Source organism: Eptatretus burgeri, chromosome 7 (assembly GCF_056783735.1).
Source record: "Eptatretus burgeri isolate ZD-2024b chromosome 7, Ebu_testis_v1, whole genome shotgun sequence".
Classification (NCBI taxonomy): Eukaryota; Metazoa; Chordata; class Myxini; order Myxiniformes; family Myxinidae; genus Eptatretus; species Eptatretus burgeri.
In genome coordinates, this window is record NC_140967.1 from 27,515,044 (window position 1) to 27,533,600 (window position 18,557).

An 18,557-nucleotide genomic window follows, 5' to 3' on the forward strand; every position below is an offset into this window, starting at 1 on the left:
GGTTGTGTTTTCACCCCTGTCTGTTTGTTAATTGCCGGAATCCTTTGGATTTCGGCAATTATGTTGGTCGGTTGTGTGTCATTCTGTGTGTCTGTCTGTCTGTTTGTTTGTGTGTTTGTTTACCCTGTAGCAGCCACACCGTTTCAGCGATCATGACCAAACTGGGTACAGATGTCGGCCATTGTCCAACTTAGACACTTGTGGTTTTTGGTGAATCTAGGTCAAAGGTCAAAGGTCAAGGTCACCGAAAAACCGAAATTCTTCTTTTCACAATAACATCCGCTAAAATGGTCGTATCGACTTCAAACCAAATCCAAAATGTGCATCTTCCAATACTATGCATCCAACCATATGTCTCATTGGGGTGTTACACCAACACCCTTCTTAGCGGTCAGGGGTCGAATGTCAGGGGGGTCGGGTCAAAACTTTCAAATTGCGATAAAAACGCCATTTCAAGTCCGATTGACTTCCAAGTTATGATCATGACCAAACTAAGTGCTTTCACTCATTAAACAGTAGCACTATCGACTTATAAGAACCAAATTGATTTCCAGGTTTTTGTTTTTTCAGAGATCATGGAGATATGACAAAGCTATTCCGGCAATTCCTTGCTCAACGAGCAATTTCATTTGTTTGTTTGTGTGCAGGATATCTCAAAAAGTTCTGGACGGATCCGGATGAAATTTTGGGGACATGTTTGGTGTGTGACAAGGACGAACTGTTCAGATTTGGTGAAGATCCGAATGCGGATCTGGATGTGAGAATTATTTAATTTTCATAGTGATTCTTCACCATTGAGAAATAGGGCCAAAAACGATATATTTATTGGGCCTGATATGTTCTGTTGGATCAGGTATTGTGCGGTGGAGGTATGCACTCTACCGAGTGCCCTTCTAGTTTTTTTTACAGTATTAGTCAAATATTCTGCACCTTCATATGCTGACAATACAATCACATTTCATTGGAGCACTGTGCATCTTCCATAAAGAGTAAGCCATTGTTTGCTGGTACCATGGGCAGATTTCAAATTGCTGTGATGATCTACAAGGCTAATTACATCAGAAGCATTGTGACACAATTGTAACGATGCATCCACAAGACTTGAATTGCATATTTTATTATTGGTCATGTTTGTATTTTCTAGATTCGATACGAACGTATGTAGCACGTGGCTGCTGACTGCTTCATTTTTGGCCCTATGAAGTGGAGGGCAATATAAATGGATGGGATGAATGAGAGGGAAGGGTTTGGATGGAATATAACGACAGTGAAGGGATGATGTGGAATGGAATGAGCAAAGAAGGGATGGGATGAATGGATGGGATAGAATGGGGTGTGATGGCAATGTGCTGTTTTCCTTTTGCTGGGGATGACATTTTGATGCTGTCTTTGTGGTGAATGGTTTAGAATTGCTGCCAGGTTGCAGCAACGCTATGACTTTGGAAACAGGCTGACTCAAGAGAGACGGTAGAACCAAATGAACTGTGACTTGAATGTGTTCTTTCAGATTTTTCTCCTGGGGTTGTAGTTTGTGCAGCTCAGTTTCTACTATCATTGCCTGCTCAACAACAAATTAATCCACAGTTCATCGAGTCATTATCGCCACGCTTTTTGAAAAAAATGAATATGGGGATATTGTAATTGGCTCCGTCCGTATGTCTGTCTGTCTGTCTGTCTGTCTGTCTGTCTGTCTGTCTGTCAATTCGTCACACTTTGTCGTCATAAACGGTTGTGTGGAAATTCCCCAAACTTGGTAGTTATGATCATCTCGGGGCACAAATGTGCAAGAGCATTATCATTTTGGCCCTGTACCCCTTGGGGACAGGGTCAAAAGGTCAAATACCCCTAAAAATGCCATTACGGGCACATTTTAAAACTCTTTCTTAATGAAATTTTGTATAAGCAATCAACATTGGGGGACGCATGGAATTTTAAAGGATTTTTCGGATTTGACCCTCGGTTCATTCCCCAGGGGGTGGGGACTTGGGTTCACGGGTCAAAACATGAATTTAATTAAATTCAAAACTTGAAATTGGGTCATTCCTTCTGGAACTTTTTGCCATCTTTCAACCTTGCTTAAGGTGGGAAGTGTGGAGATTTCAACTTTGTGGGGGGAAACATGGGCACGCCATCGACTTTGCTCTAGTGAGCTCGTCCGCCGCGTAGCGGAAGACGAGGTTTTACAATCACATCTGTGTGCCTGTCCGTTTCTTTCTGGTTGTTTGTCAGGGCCGTAAATGTTTTTTTTTTTTAGATCCTCGTGGAGGATCTCTAAGTCTTACTCACGTTGTTGTTCTTGTGGAATTTTTTTTGTTTCACAGCCAACAGGTTTAATCGAAACTTCCTGAAACTTGGCATATATATGTAAAAATCCCCTGCGCAGACAGTGACCATCTCCAATTTTGAAAATTCCTCCGAGAAAAAAAAGTTATGATGTCAAAATATCTCCGCTAATGGAAATCGCCTAAAAAATTATGTCCGAAACTCGGCAAGCTTTTTGAATTCTGTTTACGGGAATCGAACAGGGCATAAGCAGAGATGAATTACCGCACGTATGATACATCACTATGACATCATATCAATTTTTATGACGTCATTCCTATTTTTGACATTTTTAGTTTCACAACCCAGAGTTTTCATGGGATCTTCGTGAAAGTTGCCATGTATATACAGAAAGCCCACGCGCAGGCAGTAACCATCTCCGATTGTGGAAATTCTTCCTAGAAAAAAAGTTGACGTCATAATATCGCCACTAATGGAAATCACCAATACCATTATCTCCGAAACTAGGCAAGCTGTTTCAATTTTGTTTGCGTGAATCAAGCCGGCCATTAGCACAGATAATTTATCGCAAACCTGATACATCACAATGATGTCATATTCGTTTTTATGACGTCATCGTTAAGAGGATGAGGATCTTAGCTCATTCGAGCTTGTTTTTTTTACCATTTGAGCTTTTGTCATCAAATTTTCAACAAAGCTTTGTAATGAGAATATGGAGAAGACAAATGAATAATTTTTGTTAAAATAATTTTCATTTTCATTATTATTAACCTCCGCCATCGAAGATCGGAGGTTACTGTTTTCACCCCTTTCTGTTTGTTTGTTTGTTTGTTTGTTTGTGAACAGTATTACGGAAAAAACTCCTTGACGGATTTCGACGAAACTTGGTGGTGGGATTAGGTATAGTCCAAGGATCATGCCAGTATATTTTGGACTTGGTCCAAAATCCAATATGGCCGCTATGGCGGCCATTTTGAAAAAAGATTTGAATTTTTTTTTTTGCATTTCTCCATGTTTTAAGTGATTTCCAACCCCCCCCCCAAAAAAAAAAATTGTTAGAGAAAAAAAAATTTTTGCAACTTTTTTTTTCAAGAAAATTTCGATATTTTTTTTTTTTGCATTTCTGCATGTTATGTGATTTCCAACAAAAAACATGCCAAAATTATAATTGCGGCTGATTTTGGAACTTCAGGTGGATATACCCACATAAAATTAATTTCTGTCTCAAAAATCTAGTTATGACCAATGAATTGAGTATGTAAAAGTTAAAAGTAAAAGGGAAAGTTGCAAACTATAACTCTGTGAGCACTGTTGACGTCAAATTGAATGAATAGGATATCAGGTTCACTTGAGTGACCTAGCAGTATTGGCAGCGGAGGTTTTGCACTCTACCGAGTGCTCCCCCTCTAGTTAGGGTACCCTGTCAGTACAGGGTACCCTATTGTTTTTCTTCTGTTTATTATTATTACGCATTATTACGCATTATTATTATTATTTTTCCGCCGGCATTTTGCACCCTTTTTCGCTTTAAAAATCATTTTCTCTGGGACACTAAGTCCGATCGACAGGAAATTTTCACCATAGTATGTATCTTTTTTGATAGCACAATCACGTTATAATTATGACGTCATTGGTCGCGTGGTACGGTCGCCATCTTGAAAAAAGCGATAAACTTTGGACATCTGTATCTCGGAAACCGTGCAATGGAAAAATTTTTCGTTTGATACATTTTACTAAGCTCGGTAGGGGGAACACGTGTGATTTTTCGTGACGTCATAGGTGAAGCGATATACCGGTGAAAATTCGTCAAGTAGAACGCCATATAGGAAAAATCTGAAAAATTCTGAGCGTCATCTACACCAAAATTCATCGTCAAAAATGTTTTTTTTGACGTCATCGATGACGTAATTCGGCCGCCATCTTGTTTTTTAGTGTTTTAAAAAAAAAATCTTCTCCAGAAGGGCTAGGCAAATTAAGGCGAAACTTTACAGGTACATTCCCCCTGAGGTCCTCTTTCAAGTTTGTTAATTTGTTGTTGATACGTCACATGGTTTGGCGGCCATCTTGAAAAAAACGCTAAAACCTTCAAACATCTTCTCCAGAAGCGCTGGTCCAATGAAGGCGAGATTTCAGAACTATATTCGTGACATGTATGCGATGCAAGTTTGTTAATTTCGAAGCCATGTTGGATTTAAGAAAAATATTAAATAATGTTTTCTCTGGAATTTCATAAGCCATCGAAGCGAAAATTTGCAAGTGCCTTCCTCCCTCAAGTCTGCATACATGGTAAAAATTTTTTACCTCAGAAGTCACATGGTTTGGCAGCCATCTTGGATAGAAAAATAGACCTCATCCGATTTACACGAAACTTCACACACTTGTTCGGGTCGACGATGGAAAGCAGAATTTAAATTTATGATATCCTCGGTCACAAGGTTCGGCAGCCATCTTGGATTGAAAATGAATAAATTTTAAAAATCTTCTTCTCCAGAAGGGCAAGACAGAGGAAGACGAAACTTCACACATATATTCCCCATGAGGTCCTTTCTCAAGTTTGTTAATTTCTTCTTGATCGGTCACATGGTTTGGCGGCCATCTTGAAAAAAACCCTAAAACCTTCAAACATCTTCTTCTCCAGAAGCGCTGGTCCAATGAAGGGGAGATTTCATAACTATATTCGGGACAGGAAGGCGATATAAGTTTGTTAATTTCGAATTGATAAGTCACATGGTTTGGCCGCCATCTTGGATTTAAGAAAAATATTAAATAATGTTTTCTCTGGAACCGCTTAACCAAACGAATCGAAAATTTGTAATTATCATCGAGAGGGCAGTATGCACGCATGGTAAAAATTATGACGTCACACGTCACATGGTTTGGCGGCCATCTTGGATAGAAAAACGCACCTTTACCGATTCACACGAAACTTCAAAAACGTGTTCCAATTCCCAGTTGGAAGCAGAATATAAATTTCTGATGTCATAGGTCACATGGTTCGTCAGCCATCTTGGATTGAAAAACAATATCTTCAAACGTCTTTTTCTCTGAAACGGCTCAACAGATCCAGGCGAAACTTGACCACTATGACCGCCTCTCCATGACGAATAAAAAGTTCCCACCCCCTTTTGAGGTACGATGCAACGTTTGGCAGCCATATTGGATTGAAGGAAAAATATTAATTAATGTTTACTCTGAAACTACTGCATCAATAAATGTGAAACATCAAGTTTATGGTGGAACGCTCATGCGGAATGAGGGTTTGAAATTTCAACGCGATCGGGCCCAGGGTTTGGCAGCCATGTTGGTTTTAAGAAAAATATTAAATAATGTTTTCTCTGGAACTGCTTAACCTGGAGAAGCGAAAATTTGCAGTTATAATCCACCATCGTGTTTGCACACGTGGTGCAAATTATGACATCACAAGTCACATGGTTTGGCCGCCATCTTGGATTGAAGGATAAATATTAATTAATGTTTACTCTGGAACCGCTGCCTCTATATATGCGAAACTTCAGATTTATAATTCAGGTGACATGCGAAATAAAAGTTTAAAATTTCAACCTGATCGGTCACGCGGTTTGGGAGCCAGAATTATTTAATTATTTGAATCTGGAAGCCAGTAATAACGAAATTGAATGCTTTGTGCTGCACGGTTCGTAACTCGTCTGTTCCGCGCCCTCTCGAAGCAGGCCTGTGTTTGTATCACAATTAAATAATGTTTTCTCTGGCACCGCTTATCCTTTCAATGCGAAACTTTGTGACTGTCATCTGCAGAAAGTCCCATGTTGTATCAAAGGCGGATGGACTGGGTACCCGGTCATCACTGTTATAAAGTGGCAGTTCTAGTTAGGGTACCCTGTCAGTACAGGGTACCCTATTGTTTTTCTTCTGTTTATTATTACGCATTATACATTATTTTTATTAGGGTACCCTGTGAGTACAGGGTACCCTATTGTTTTTCTTCTGTTTATTATTACGCATTATTAGGGTATCCAGTCAAATGGACTGGATAACCTATTGTTTTTCTTCTGTTTATTAGGGTACCCTGTGAGTACAGGGTACCCTATTGTTTTTCTTCTGTTTATTAGGGTATCCAGTCAAATGGACTGGATAACCTATTGTTTTTCTTCTGTTTATTAGGGTACCCTGTGAGTACAGGGTACCCTATTGTTTTTCTTCTGTTTATTATTATTTTTCTTCCGCCGTAAATTTGCAAAATTTCCAGTTTTTTTCGCTTTAAATGCCATTTTCTCAGAAATGGTAAGACCAATCGACACAAAATTTTCACCAGATATGTATCTTTTTTGATAGCATACATAATTGATAATTATGACGTCATAGGTCACGTGATACGGGCGCCATCTTGAAAAAACAGATCAACTTTGGACCTCTGTATCTCGGAAACCTTCTCGTGTAAAAAATTTCGCTTGATACATTTGAACAAGCTCCCTCTCGGGTATACGTGTGATTTTTCGTGACGTCATCAGTGAAGAGGTATCCCAGTAAAAATTCGTCAAGTAGAACGCCACATGGCAAAAATTTGAAATTTCTTGAGCATCATCTACACAAAAATTCATCGTAGAAAAAAAATATTTTGACGTCATCAGTGACGTAATTCGGCCGCCATCTTGTTTTTTTGTGTTTTTTTTTAAAAAATCTTCTTCTCCAGAACGGCTGTGCAGATTGAGGCGAAACTTTACAGGCACATTCTCCCTGAGGTCCTCTTTCAAGTTTGTTAATTTGTTGTTGATACGTCACATGGTTTGGCGGCCATCTTGAAAAAACCTTAAAACCTTCAAACATCTTCTTCTCCAGAAGCGCTGGTCCAATGAAGGCGAGATTTCAGAACTATATTCGTGACATGTATGCGATGCAAGTTTGTTAATTTCAAAGTGATAGGTCACATGGTTTGGCCGCCATGTTGGATTTAAGAAAAATATTAAATAATGTTTTCTCTGGTATTTCATAAGCCATCAAAGCGAAAATTTGCAAGTGCCTTCCTCCCTCAAGTCTGCATACATGGTAAAAAAATTTTACCTCAGAAGTCACATGGTTTGGCGGCCATCTTGGATAGAAAAATCGACTTTATCCGATTTACACGAAACTTCACACACTTGTTCGGGTCGACGATGGAAAGCAGAATTTAAATTTATGATATCATAGGTCACAAGGTTCGGCAGCCATCTTGGATTGAAAATGAATAAATTTTAAAAATCTTCTTCTCCAGAAGGGCAAGACAGATGAAGACGAAACTTCACACATATATTCCTCATGAGGTCCTTTCTCAAGTTTGTTAATTTGTTCTTGATCGGTCACATGGTTCGGCGGCCATCTTGAAAACAGCCTAAAACCTTCAAACATCTTCTTCTCCAGAAGCGCTGGTCGGATGAAGGGGAGATTTCAGAACTATATTCGGGACACCTAGGCGATATAAGTTTGTTAATTTCGAATTGATACGTTAGACGGTTTGGCCGCCATCTTGGATTTAAGAAAAATATTAAATAATGTTTTCTCTGGAACCGCTGAACCAAACGAATCGAAAATTTGTAATTATCATCTACCATCGTGTATGCACGCATGGTAAAAATTATGACATCACACGTCACATGGTTAAGCGGCCATCTTGGATAGAAAAACGCACCTTTACCGATTAACACGAAACTTTACAAACGTGTTCCAATACCCAGTTGGAAGCAGAATATAAATTTCTGATGTCATAGGTCACATGGTTCGTCAGCCATCTTGGATTGAAAATGAATAAATTTTAAAAATCTTCTTCTCCAGAAAGGCAAGACAGATTAAGCCGAAACTTCACACATATATTCCCCATGAGGTCCTTTCTCAAGTTTGTTAATTTGTTCTTGATTGGTCACATGGTTTGGCGGCCATCTTGAATTTACCTTAAAACCTTCAAACATCTTCTTCTCCAGAACACCTGATCTGATCAAGGGGAAACTTCACACCCCTATTGCACATGAGTAGGGAATACAAGTTTGTTAATTTCTAATTGATAGGTCACATGGTTTGGCAGCCATGTTGAATTTAAGAAAAATATTAAATAATGTTTTCTCTGGAACTGCTTAACCTATCGAAGCGAAAATTTGCGTCTGTCATCCTCCATGATATCTGCATACATGGTAAAAATTATGAGGTCACAAGTCACATGGTTTGGCCGCCATCTTAGATTGAAGGATAAATATTAATTCATGTTTACTCTGGAACCACTACTTCTATATATGCGAAACTTCATATTTATAATTTAGGCTACATGTGAAACAAAAGTTTAAAATTTCAACCTGATCGGTCGTGTGGTTTGGCAGCCAGAATTATTTAATTATTTGAATCTGGAAGCCAGTAATAACGAAATTGAATGCTTTGTGCTGCCCGGTTCGTAACTCGTCTGTTCCGCTCCCTCTCTAAGCAGGCCTGTGTTTGTATCACTATTAAATAATGTTTTCTCTGGCAACGCTTATCCTTTCAATGCGAAAATTGCGACTATGATTTAAGTCTCACGTTGAGTCAAAGGCAGACGCGGACTGGGTACCCGGTCATCACTGCCAGCAGTTATAAAGTGGCAGTTCTAGTTATTATTATTATTATTATTTTTCTTTTTCCGCCGGCATTTTGCACCCTTTTTCGCTTTAAAAACCATTTTCTCTGGGATACTAAGTCCGATCGACACAAAATTTTCACCACAGTATGTATCTTTTTTGATAGCACAATCACGTTATAATTATGACGTCATTGGTCACGTGGTACGGTCGCCATCTTGAAAAAAGCGATAAACTTTGGACATCTGTATCTCGGAAACCGTGCAATGGAAAATTTTTTCGCTTGATACATTTTACTAAGCTCCCTATGGGGAACACGTGTGATTTTTCGTGACGTCATAGGTGAAGCGATATTCCAGTGAAAATTCGTCAAGTAGAACGCCATATAGGAAAAATCTGAAAAATTCTGAGCATCATCTACGCCTAAAATTGCTGCGGAAAATGTTTTTCTTGACGTCATCGATGACGTAATTCGGCCGCCATCTTGTTTTTAGTGCTTTTTAAAAAAAATTCTTCTTCTCCAGAGGATATGGACAGATTAAGGCGAAACTTTACAGGTACATTCCCCCTGATGTCCTCTTTCAAGTTTGTTAATTTGTTGTTGCTACGTCACATGGTTTGGCGGGCATATTGAAAAACCCCTAAAACCTTCAAACATCTTCTTCTCCAGAAGCGCTGGTCCCATGAAGGCGAGATTTCACAACTATATTCGGGACATGTATGCGATGCAAGTTTGTTAATTTCAAAGTGATAGGTCACATGGTTTGGCCGCCATGTTGGATTTAAGAAAAATATTAAATAATGTTTTCTCTGGTATTTCATAAGTCATCGAAGCGAAAATTTGCAATTGCCTTCCTCCCTCAAGTCTGCATACATGGTAAAAAATTTTTACCTCAGAAGTCACATGGTTTGGCGGCCATCTTGGATAGAAAAATAGACCTTATCCGATTTTCACGAAACTTCACACACTTGTTCGGGTCGACGATGGAAAGCAGAATTTAAATTTATGATATCATAGGTCACAAGGTTCGGCAGCCATCTTGGATTGAAAATGAATAAATTTTAAAAATCTTCTTCTCCAGAAGGGCAAGACAGATTAAGACGAAACTTCACAGATATATTCCCCATGAGATCCTTTCTCAAGTTTGTTAATTTCTTCTTGATCGGTCACATGGTTTGGCGGCCATCTTGAAAAAACCCTAAAACCTTCAAACATCTTCTTCTCCAGAAGCGCTGGTCCACTGAAGGGGAGATTTCAGAACTATATTCGGGAGAGTAAGGCGATATAAGTTTGTTAATTTCGAATTGATAAGTCACATGGTTTGGCCGCCATCTTGGATTTAAGAAAAATATTAAATAATGTTTTCTCTGGAACCGCTTAACCAAACGAATCGAAAATTTGTAATTATCATCGAGAGGGCATTATGCACGCATGATAAAAATTATGACGTCACACGTCACATGGTTTGGCGGCCATCTTGGATAGAAAAACGCACCTTAACCGATTAACACGAAACTTCACAACCGTGTTCCAATACCCAGTTGGAAGCAGAATATAAATTTCTGATGTCATAGGTCACATGGTTCGTCAGCCATCTTGGATTGAAAAACAATATCTTCAAACGTCTTTTTCTCTGAAACGGCTGAACAGATCCAGGCGAAACTCCACCACTATGACCGCCTCTCCTTGACGAATAAAAAGTTCCAACCCCCTTTTGAGGTACGACGCAACGTTTGGCAGCCATATTGGATTGAAGGAAAAATATTAATTAATGTTTACTCTGGTACTACTGCATCAATAAATGTGAAGCATCACCTTTATGGTGCAACAGTCATGCGGAATGAGGGTTTGAAATTTCAACGGGATCGGGCGCAGGGTTTGGCAGCCATGTTGGTTTTAAGAAAAATATTAAATAATGTTTTCTCTGGAACTGCTTAACCTAGCGAAGCGAAAATTTGCACTTATCGTCTACAATTGTGTTTGCACATGTGGTGAAAATTATGACATCAGAAGTCACATGGTTTGGCCGCCATCTTGGATTGAAGGATAAATATTAATTAATGTTTACTCTGGAACCGCTTCCTCTGTATATGCGAAACTTCACATTTATAATTCAGGTGACATGCGAAACAAAAGTTTAAAATTTCAACCTGATCGGTCACGCGGTTTGGGAGCCAGAATTATTTAATTATTTGAATCTAGAAGCCAGTAATAAGGAAATTGAACGCTTTGTGCTGCCCGGTTCAGAACTCGTCTGTTCCGCGCCCTCTCGAAGCAGGCCTCTGTTTGTATCACTATTAAATAATGTTTTTCTCTGGCACCGCTTATCCTTTCAATGCGAAACTTTGCGACTGTCATCTGCAGAAAGTCCCATGTTGTATCAAAGGCCGACACGGCTGGGTACCCGGTCATCACTGCCAGCAGTTATAAAGTGGCAGTTCTAGTTATTATTATTAGGGTACCCTGTGAGTACAGGGTACCCTATTGTTTTTCTTCTGTTTATTATTACGCATTATTATTATTATTCTTCCGCCGGCATTTTGCACCCTTTTTCGCTTTAAAAATCATTTTCTCTGGAACACTAAGTCCGATCGACAGGAAATTTTCACCATAGTATGTATCTTTTTTGATAGCACAATCACGTTATAATTATGACGTCATTGGTCACGTGGTACGGTCGCCATCTTGAAAAAAGCGATAAACTTTGGACATCTGTATCTCGGAAACCGTGCAATGGAAAAATTTTTCGTTTGATACATTTTACTAAGCTCCCTATGGGGAACACGTGTGATTTTTCGTGACGTCATAGGTGAAGCGATATACCGGTGAAAATTCGTCAAGTAGAACGCCATATGGGAAAAATCTGAAAAATTCTGAGCATCATCTACGCCAAAAATCACTGACGAAAATGTTTTTTGACGTCATCGATGACGTAATTCGGCCGCCATCTTGTTTTTTAGTGTTTTTTTTTTTAAATCTTCTTCTCCAGAACGGCTATGCAGATTAAGGCGAAACTTTACACGCACATTCCCCCTGAGGTCCTCTTTCAAGTTTGTTAATTTGTTGTTGATACATCACATGGTTTGGCGGCCATCTTGAAAAAACCCTAAAACCTTCAAACATCTTCTTCTCCAGAAGCGCTGGTCCAATGAAGGCGAGATTTCAGAACTATATTCGTGACATGTATGCGATGCAAGTTTGTTAATTTCAAAGTGATAGGTCACATGGTTTGGCCGCCATGTTGGATTTAAGAAAAATATTAAATAAAGTTTTCTCTGGTATTTCATAAGCCATCGAAGCGAAAATTTGCAAGTGCCTTCCTCGCTCAAGTCTGCATACATGGTAAAAATTTTTACCTCAGAAGTCACATGGTTTGGCGGCCATCTTGGATAGAAAAATAGACTTTATCCGATTTACACAAAACTTCACACACTTGTTCGGGTCGACGATGGAAAGCAGAATTTAAATTCATGATATCCTCGGTCACAAGGTTCGGCAGCCATCTTGGATTGAAAATGAATAAATTTTAAAAATCTTCTTCTCCAGAAGGGCAAGACAGATGAAGACGAAACTTCACAGATATATTCCCCATGAGGTCCTTTCTCAAGTTTGTTAATTTGTTTTTGATCGGTCACATGGTTTGGCGGCCATCTTGAAAAAACCCGAAAACCTTCAAACATCTTCTTCTCCAGAAGCGTTGGCCCAATGAAGGGGAGATTTCAGAACTATATTCGGGACAGGAAGGCGATATAAGTTTGTTAATTTCGAATTGATAAGTCACATGGTTTGGCCGCCATCTTGGATTTCAGAAAAATATTAAATAATGTTTTCTCTGGAACCGCTTAACCAAACGAATCGAAAATTTGTAATTATCATCTAGCAGGCAGTATGCACGCTTGGTAAAAATTATGATGTCACACGTCACATGGTTTGGCGGCCATCTTGGATTGAAAAACGCACCTTTACCGATTAACACGAAACTTCACGTACGTGTTCCAATACCCAGTTGGAAGCAGAATATACATTTCTGATGTCATAGGTCACATGGTTCGTCAGCCATCTTGGATTGAAAAACAATATCTTCAAACGTCTTTTTCTCTGAAACGGCTGAACAGATCCAGGCGAAACTCCACCACTATGACCGCCTCTCCATGACGAATAAAAAGTTCCCACCCCCTTTTGAGGTACGATGCAACGTTTGGCAGCCATATTGGATTGAAGGAAAAATATTAATTAATGTTTACTCTGGAACTACTGCATCAATAAATGTGAAACATCAAGTTTATGGTGGAACGCTCATGCGGAATGAGGGTTTGAAATTTCAACGCGATCGGGCCCAGGGTTTGGCAGCCATGTTGGTTTTAAGAAAAATATTAAATAATGTTTTCTCTGGAACTGCTTAACCTGGAGAAGCGAAAATTTGCAGTTATCATCCACCATCGTGTTTGCACACGTGGTGCAAATTATGACATCACAAGTCACATGGTTTGGCCGCCATCTTGGATTGAAGGATAAATATTAATTAATGTTTACTCTGGAACCGCTGCCTCTATATATGCGAAACTTCAGATTTATAATTCAGGTGACATGCGAAATAAAAGTTTAAAATTTCAACCTGATCGGTCACGCGGTTTGGGAGCCAGAATTATTTAATTATTTGAATCTGGAAGCCAGTAATAACGAAATTGAATGCTTTGTGCTGCCCGGTTCGTAACTCATCTGTTCCGTGCCGTCTCGAAGCAGGCCTGTGTTTGTATCACTATTAAATAATGTTTTCTCTGGCACCGCTTATCCTTTCAATGCCAAACTTTGCGACTGTCATCTGCAGAAAGTCCCATGTTGTATCAAAGGCGGACGGACTGGGTACCCGGTCATCACTGCCAGCAGTTATAAAGTGGCAGTTCTAGTTAGGGTACCCTGTGAGTACAGGGTACCCTATTGTTTTTCTTCTGTTTATTATTACGCATTATTATTATTATTCTTCCGCCGGCATTTTGCACCCTTTTTCGCTTTAAAAATCATTTTCTCTGGAACACTAAGTCCGATCGACAGGAAATTTTCACCATAGTATGTATCTTTTTTGATAGCACAATCACGTTATAATTATGACGTCATTGGTCACGTGGTACGGTCGCCATCTTGAAAAAAGCGATAAACTTTGGACATCTGTATCTCGGAAACAGTGCAATGGAAAAAATTTTCGTTTGATACATTTTACTAAGCTCCCTATGGGGAACACGTGTGATTTTTCGTGACGTCATAGGTGAAGCGATATACCGGTGAAAATTCGTCAAGTAGAACGCCATATGGGAAAAATCTGAAAAATTCTGAGCATCATCTACGCCAAAAATCACTGACGAAAATGTTTTTTGACGTCATCGATGACGTAATTCGGCCGCCATCTTGTTTTTTAGTGTTTTTTTTTTTAAAATCTTCTTCTCCAGAACGGCTATGCAGATTAAGGCGAAACTTTACACGCACATTCCCCCTGAGGTCCTCTTTCAAGTTTGTTAATTTGTTGTTGATACGTCACATGGTTTGGCGGCCATCTTGAAAAAACCCTAAAACCTTCAAACATCTTCTTCTCCAGAAGCGCTGGTCCAATGAAGGCGAGATTTCAGAACTATATTCGTGACATGTATGCGATGCAAGTTTGTTAATTTCAAAGTGATAGGTCACATGGTTTGGCCGCCATGTTGGATTTAAGAAAAATATTAAATAAAGTTTTCTCTGGTATTTCATAAGCCATCGAAGCGAAAATTTGCAAGTGCCTTCCTCGCTCAAGTCTGCATACATGGTAAAAAATTTTTTACCTCAGAAGTCACATGGTTTGGCGGCCATCTTGGATAGAAAAATAGACTTTATCCGATTTACACAAAACTTCACACACTTGTTCGGGTCGACGATGGAAAGCAGAATTTAAATTCATGATATCCTCGGTCACAAGGTTCGGCAGCCATCTTGGATTGAAAATGAATAAATTTTAAAAATCTTCTTCTCCAGAAGGGCAAGACAGATGAAGACGAAACTTCACAGATATATTCCCCATGAGGTCCTTTCTCAAGTTTGTTAATTTGTTTTTGATCGGTCACATGGTTTGGCGGCCATCTTGAAAAAACCCGAAAACCTTCAAACATCTTCTTCTCCAGAAGCGTTGGCCCAATGAAGGGGAGATTTCAGAACTATATTCGGGACAGGAAGGCGATATAAGTTTGTTAATTTCGAATTGATAAGTCACATGGTTTGGCCGCCATCTTGGATTTCAGAAAAATATTAAATAATGTTTTCTCTGGAACCGCTTAACCAAACGAATCGAAAATTTGTAATTATCATCTAGCAGGCAGTATGCACGCTTGGTAAAAATTATGATGTCACACGTCACATGGTTTGGCGGCCATCTTGGATTGAAAAACGCACCTTTACCGATTAACACGAAACTTCACGTACGTGTTCCAATACCCAGTTGGAAGCAGAATATACATTTCTGATGTCATAGGTCACATGGTTCGTCAGCCATCTTGGATTGAAAAACAATATCTTCAAACGTCTTTTTCTCTGAAACGGCTGAACAGATCCAGGCGAAACTCCACCACTATGACCGCCTCTCCATGACGAATAAAAAGTTCCCACCCCCTTTTGAGGTACGATGCAACGTTTGGCAGCCATATTGGATTGAAGGAAAAATATTAATTAATGTTTACTCTGGAACTACTGCATCAATAAATGTGAAACATCAAGTTTATGGTGGAACGCTCATGCGGAATGAGGGTTTGAAATTTCAACGCGATCGGGCCCAGGGTTTGGCAGCCATGTTGGTTTTAAGAAAAATATTAAATAATGTTTTCTCTGGAACTGCTTAACCTGGAGAAGCGAAAATTTGCAGTTATCATCCACCATCGTGTTTGCACACGTGGTGCAAATTATGACATCACAAGTCACATGGTTTGGCCGCCATCTTGGATTGAAGGATAAATATTAATTAATGTTTACTCTGGAACCGCTGCCTCTATATATGCGAAACTTCAGATTTATAATTCAGGTGACATGCGAAATAAAAGTTTAAAATTTCAACCTGATCGGTCACGCGGTTTGGGAGCCAGAATTATTTAATTATTTGAATCTGGAAGCCAGTAATAACGAAATTGAATGCTTTGTGCTGCCCGGTTCGTAACTCATCTGTTCCGTGCCGTCTCGAAGCAGGCCTGTGTTTGTATCACTATTAAATAATGTTTTCTCTGGCACCGCTTATCCTTTCAATGCCAAACTTTGCGACTGTCATCTGCAGAAAGTCCCATGTTGTATCAAAGGCGGACGGACTGGGTACCCGGTCATCACTGCCAGCAGTTATAAAGTGGCAGTTCTAGTTATTATTATTATTATTATTATTTTTCTTCCGCCGTAAATTTGCAAAATTTCCAGTTTTTTTCGCTTTAAATGCCATTTTCTCAGAAATGGTAAGACCAATCGACACAAAATTTTCACCAGATATGTATCTTTTTTGATAGCATACATAATTGATAATTATGACGTCATAGGTCACGTGATACGGGCGCCATCTTGAAAAAACAGATCAACTTTGGACCTCTGTATCTCGGAAACCATCTAGTGTAAAAAAATTTCGCTTGATACATTTGAACAAGCTCCCTCTCGGGTATACGTGTGATTTTTCGTGACGTCATCAGTGAAGAGGTATCCCAGTAAAAATTCGTCAAGTAGAACGCCACATGGCAAAAATTTGAAATTTCTTGAGCATCATCTACACAAAAATTCATCGTAGAAAAAAAATATTTTGACGTCATCGGTGACGTAATTCGGCCGCCATCTTGTTTTTTTGTGTTTTTTTTTTAAAAATCTTCTTCTCCAGAACGGCTGTGCAGATTGAGGCGAAACTTTACAGGCACATTCCCCCTGAGGTCCTCTTTCAAGTTTGTTAATTTGTTGTTGATACGTCACATGGTTTGGCGGCCATCTTGAAAAAACCTTAAAACCTTCAAACATCTTCTTCTCCAGAAGCGCTGGTCCAATGAAGGCGAGATTTCAGAACTATATTCGTGACATGTATGCGATGCAAGTTTGTTAATTTCAAAGTGATAGGTCACATGATTTGGCCGCCATGTTGGATTTAAGAAAAATATTAAATAATGTTTTCTCTGCTATTTCATAAGCCATCAAAGCGAAAATTTGCAAGTGCCTTCCTCCCTCAAGTCTGCATACATGGTAAAAAATTTTACCTCAGAAGTCACATGGTTTGGCGGCCATCTTGGATAGAAAAATCGACTTTATCCGATTTACACGAAACTTCACACACTTGTTCGGGTTGACGATGGAAAGCAGAATTTAAATTTATGATATCATAGGTCACAAGGTTCGGCAGCCATCTTGGATTGAAAATGAATAAATTTTAAAAATCTTCTTCTCCAGAAGGGCAAGACAGATGAAGACGAAACTTCACACATATATTCCCCATGAGGTCCTTTCTCAAGTTTGTTAATTTGTTCTTGATCGGTCACATGGTTCGGCGGCCATCTTGAAAAAACCCTAAAACCTTCAAACATCTTCTTCTCCAGAAGCGCTGGTCGGATGAAGGGGAGATTTCAGAACTATATTCGGGACACGTAGGCGATATAAGTTTGTTAATTTTGAATTGATACGTTAGACGGTTTGGCCGCCATCTTGGATTTAAGAAAAATATTAAATAATGTTTTCTCTGGAACCGCTGAACCAAACGAATCGAAAATTTGTAATTATCATCTACCATCATGTATGCACGCATGGTAAAAATTATGACATCACACGTCACATGGTTTGGCGGCCATCTTGGATAGAAAAACGCACCTTTACCGATTAACACGAAACTTTACAAACGTGTTCCAATACCCAGTTGGAAGCAGAATATAAATTTCTGATGTCATAGGTCACATGGTTCGTCAGCCATCTTGGATTGAAAATGAATAAATTTTAAAAATCTTCTTCTCCAGAAAGGCAAGACAGATTAAGCCGAAACTTCACACATATATTCCCCATGAGGTCCTTTCTCAAGTTTGTTAATTTGTTCTTGATTGGTCACATGGTTTGGCGGCCATCTTGAATTTACCTTAAAACCTTCAAACATCTTCTTCTCCAGAACACCTGATCTGATCAAGGGGAAACTTCACACCCCTATTGCACATGAGTAGGGAATACAAGTTTGTTACTTTCTAATTGATAGGTCACATGGTTTGGCAGCCATGTTGAATTTAAGAAAAATATTAAATAATGTTTTCTCTGGAACTGCTTAACCTATCGAAGCGAAAATTTGCGTCTGTCATCCTCCATGACATCTGCATACATGGTAAAAATTATGAGGTCACAAGTCACATGGTTTGGCCGCCATCTTAGATTGAAGGATAAATATTAATCCATGTTTACTCTGGAACCACTACTTCTATATATGCGAAACTTCATATTTATAATTTAGGCTACATGTGAAACAAAAGTTTAAAATTTCAACCTGATCGGTCGTGTGGTTTGGCAGCCAGAATTATTTAATTATTTGAATCTGGAAGCCAGTAATAACGAAATTGAATGCTTTGTGCTGCCCGGTTCGTAACTCGTCTGTTCCGCTCCCTCTCGAAGCAGGCCTGTGTTTGTATCACTATTAAATAATGTTTTCTCTGGCAACGCTTATCCTTTCAATGCGAAAATTGCGACTATGATTTAAGTCTCACGTTGAGTCAAAGGCG

General features: G+C 39.2%; 1 protein-coding gene across 6 annotated transcripts in view; it reads left to right on the forward strand.

The window, feature by feature from the left end:
* The window catches only part of LOC147022880 (uncharacterized), a 192,483-nt gene that overhangs the window by 36,455 nt on the left and 137,471 nt on the right, over positions 1-18,557 (forward strand). For 4 of the 6 annotated variants that reach the window (XM_085887803.1, XM_085887804.1, XM_085887805.1 and 1 more), the window contains exon 2: positions 648-757. The exons of the other annotated variants lie outside the window; for them this stretch is intronic. In XM_085887803.1, the coding sequence (XP_085743929.1) occupies positions 648-757 (110 nt within the window). The remainder of the gene's footprint in view (positions 1-647; positions 758-18,557) is intronic. 6 annotated transcript variants of the gene reach the window in all.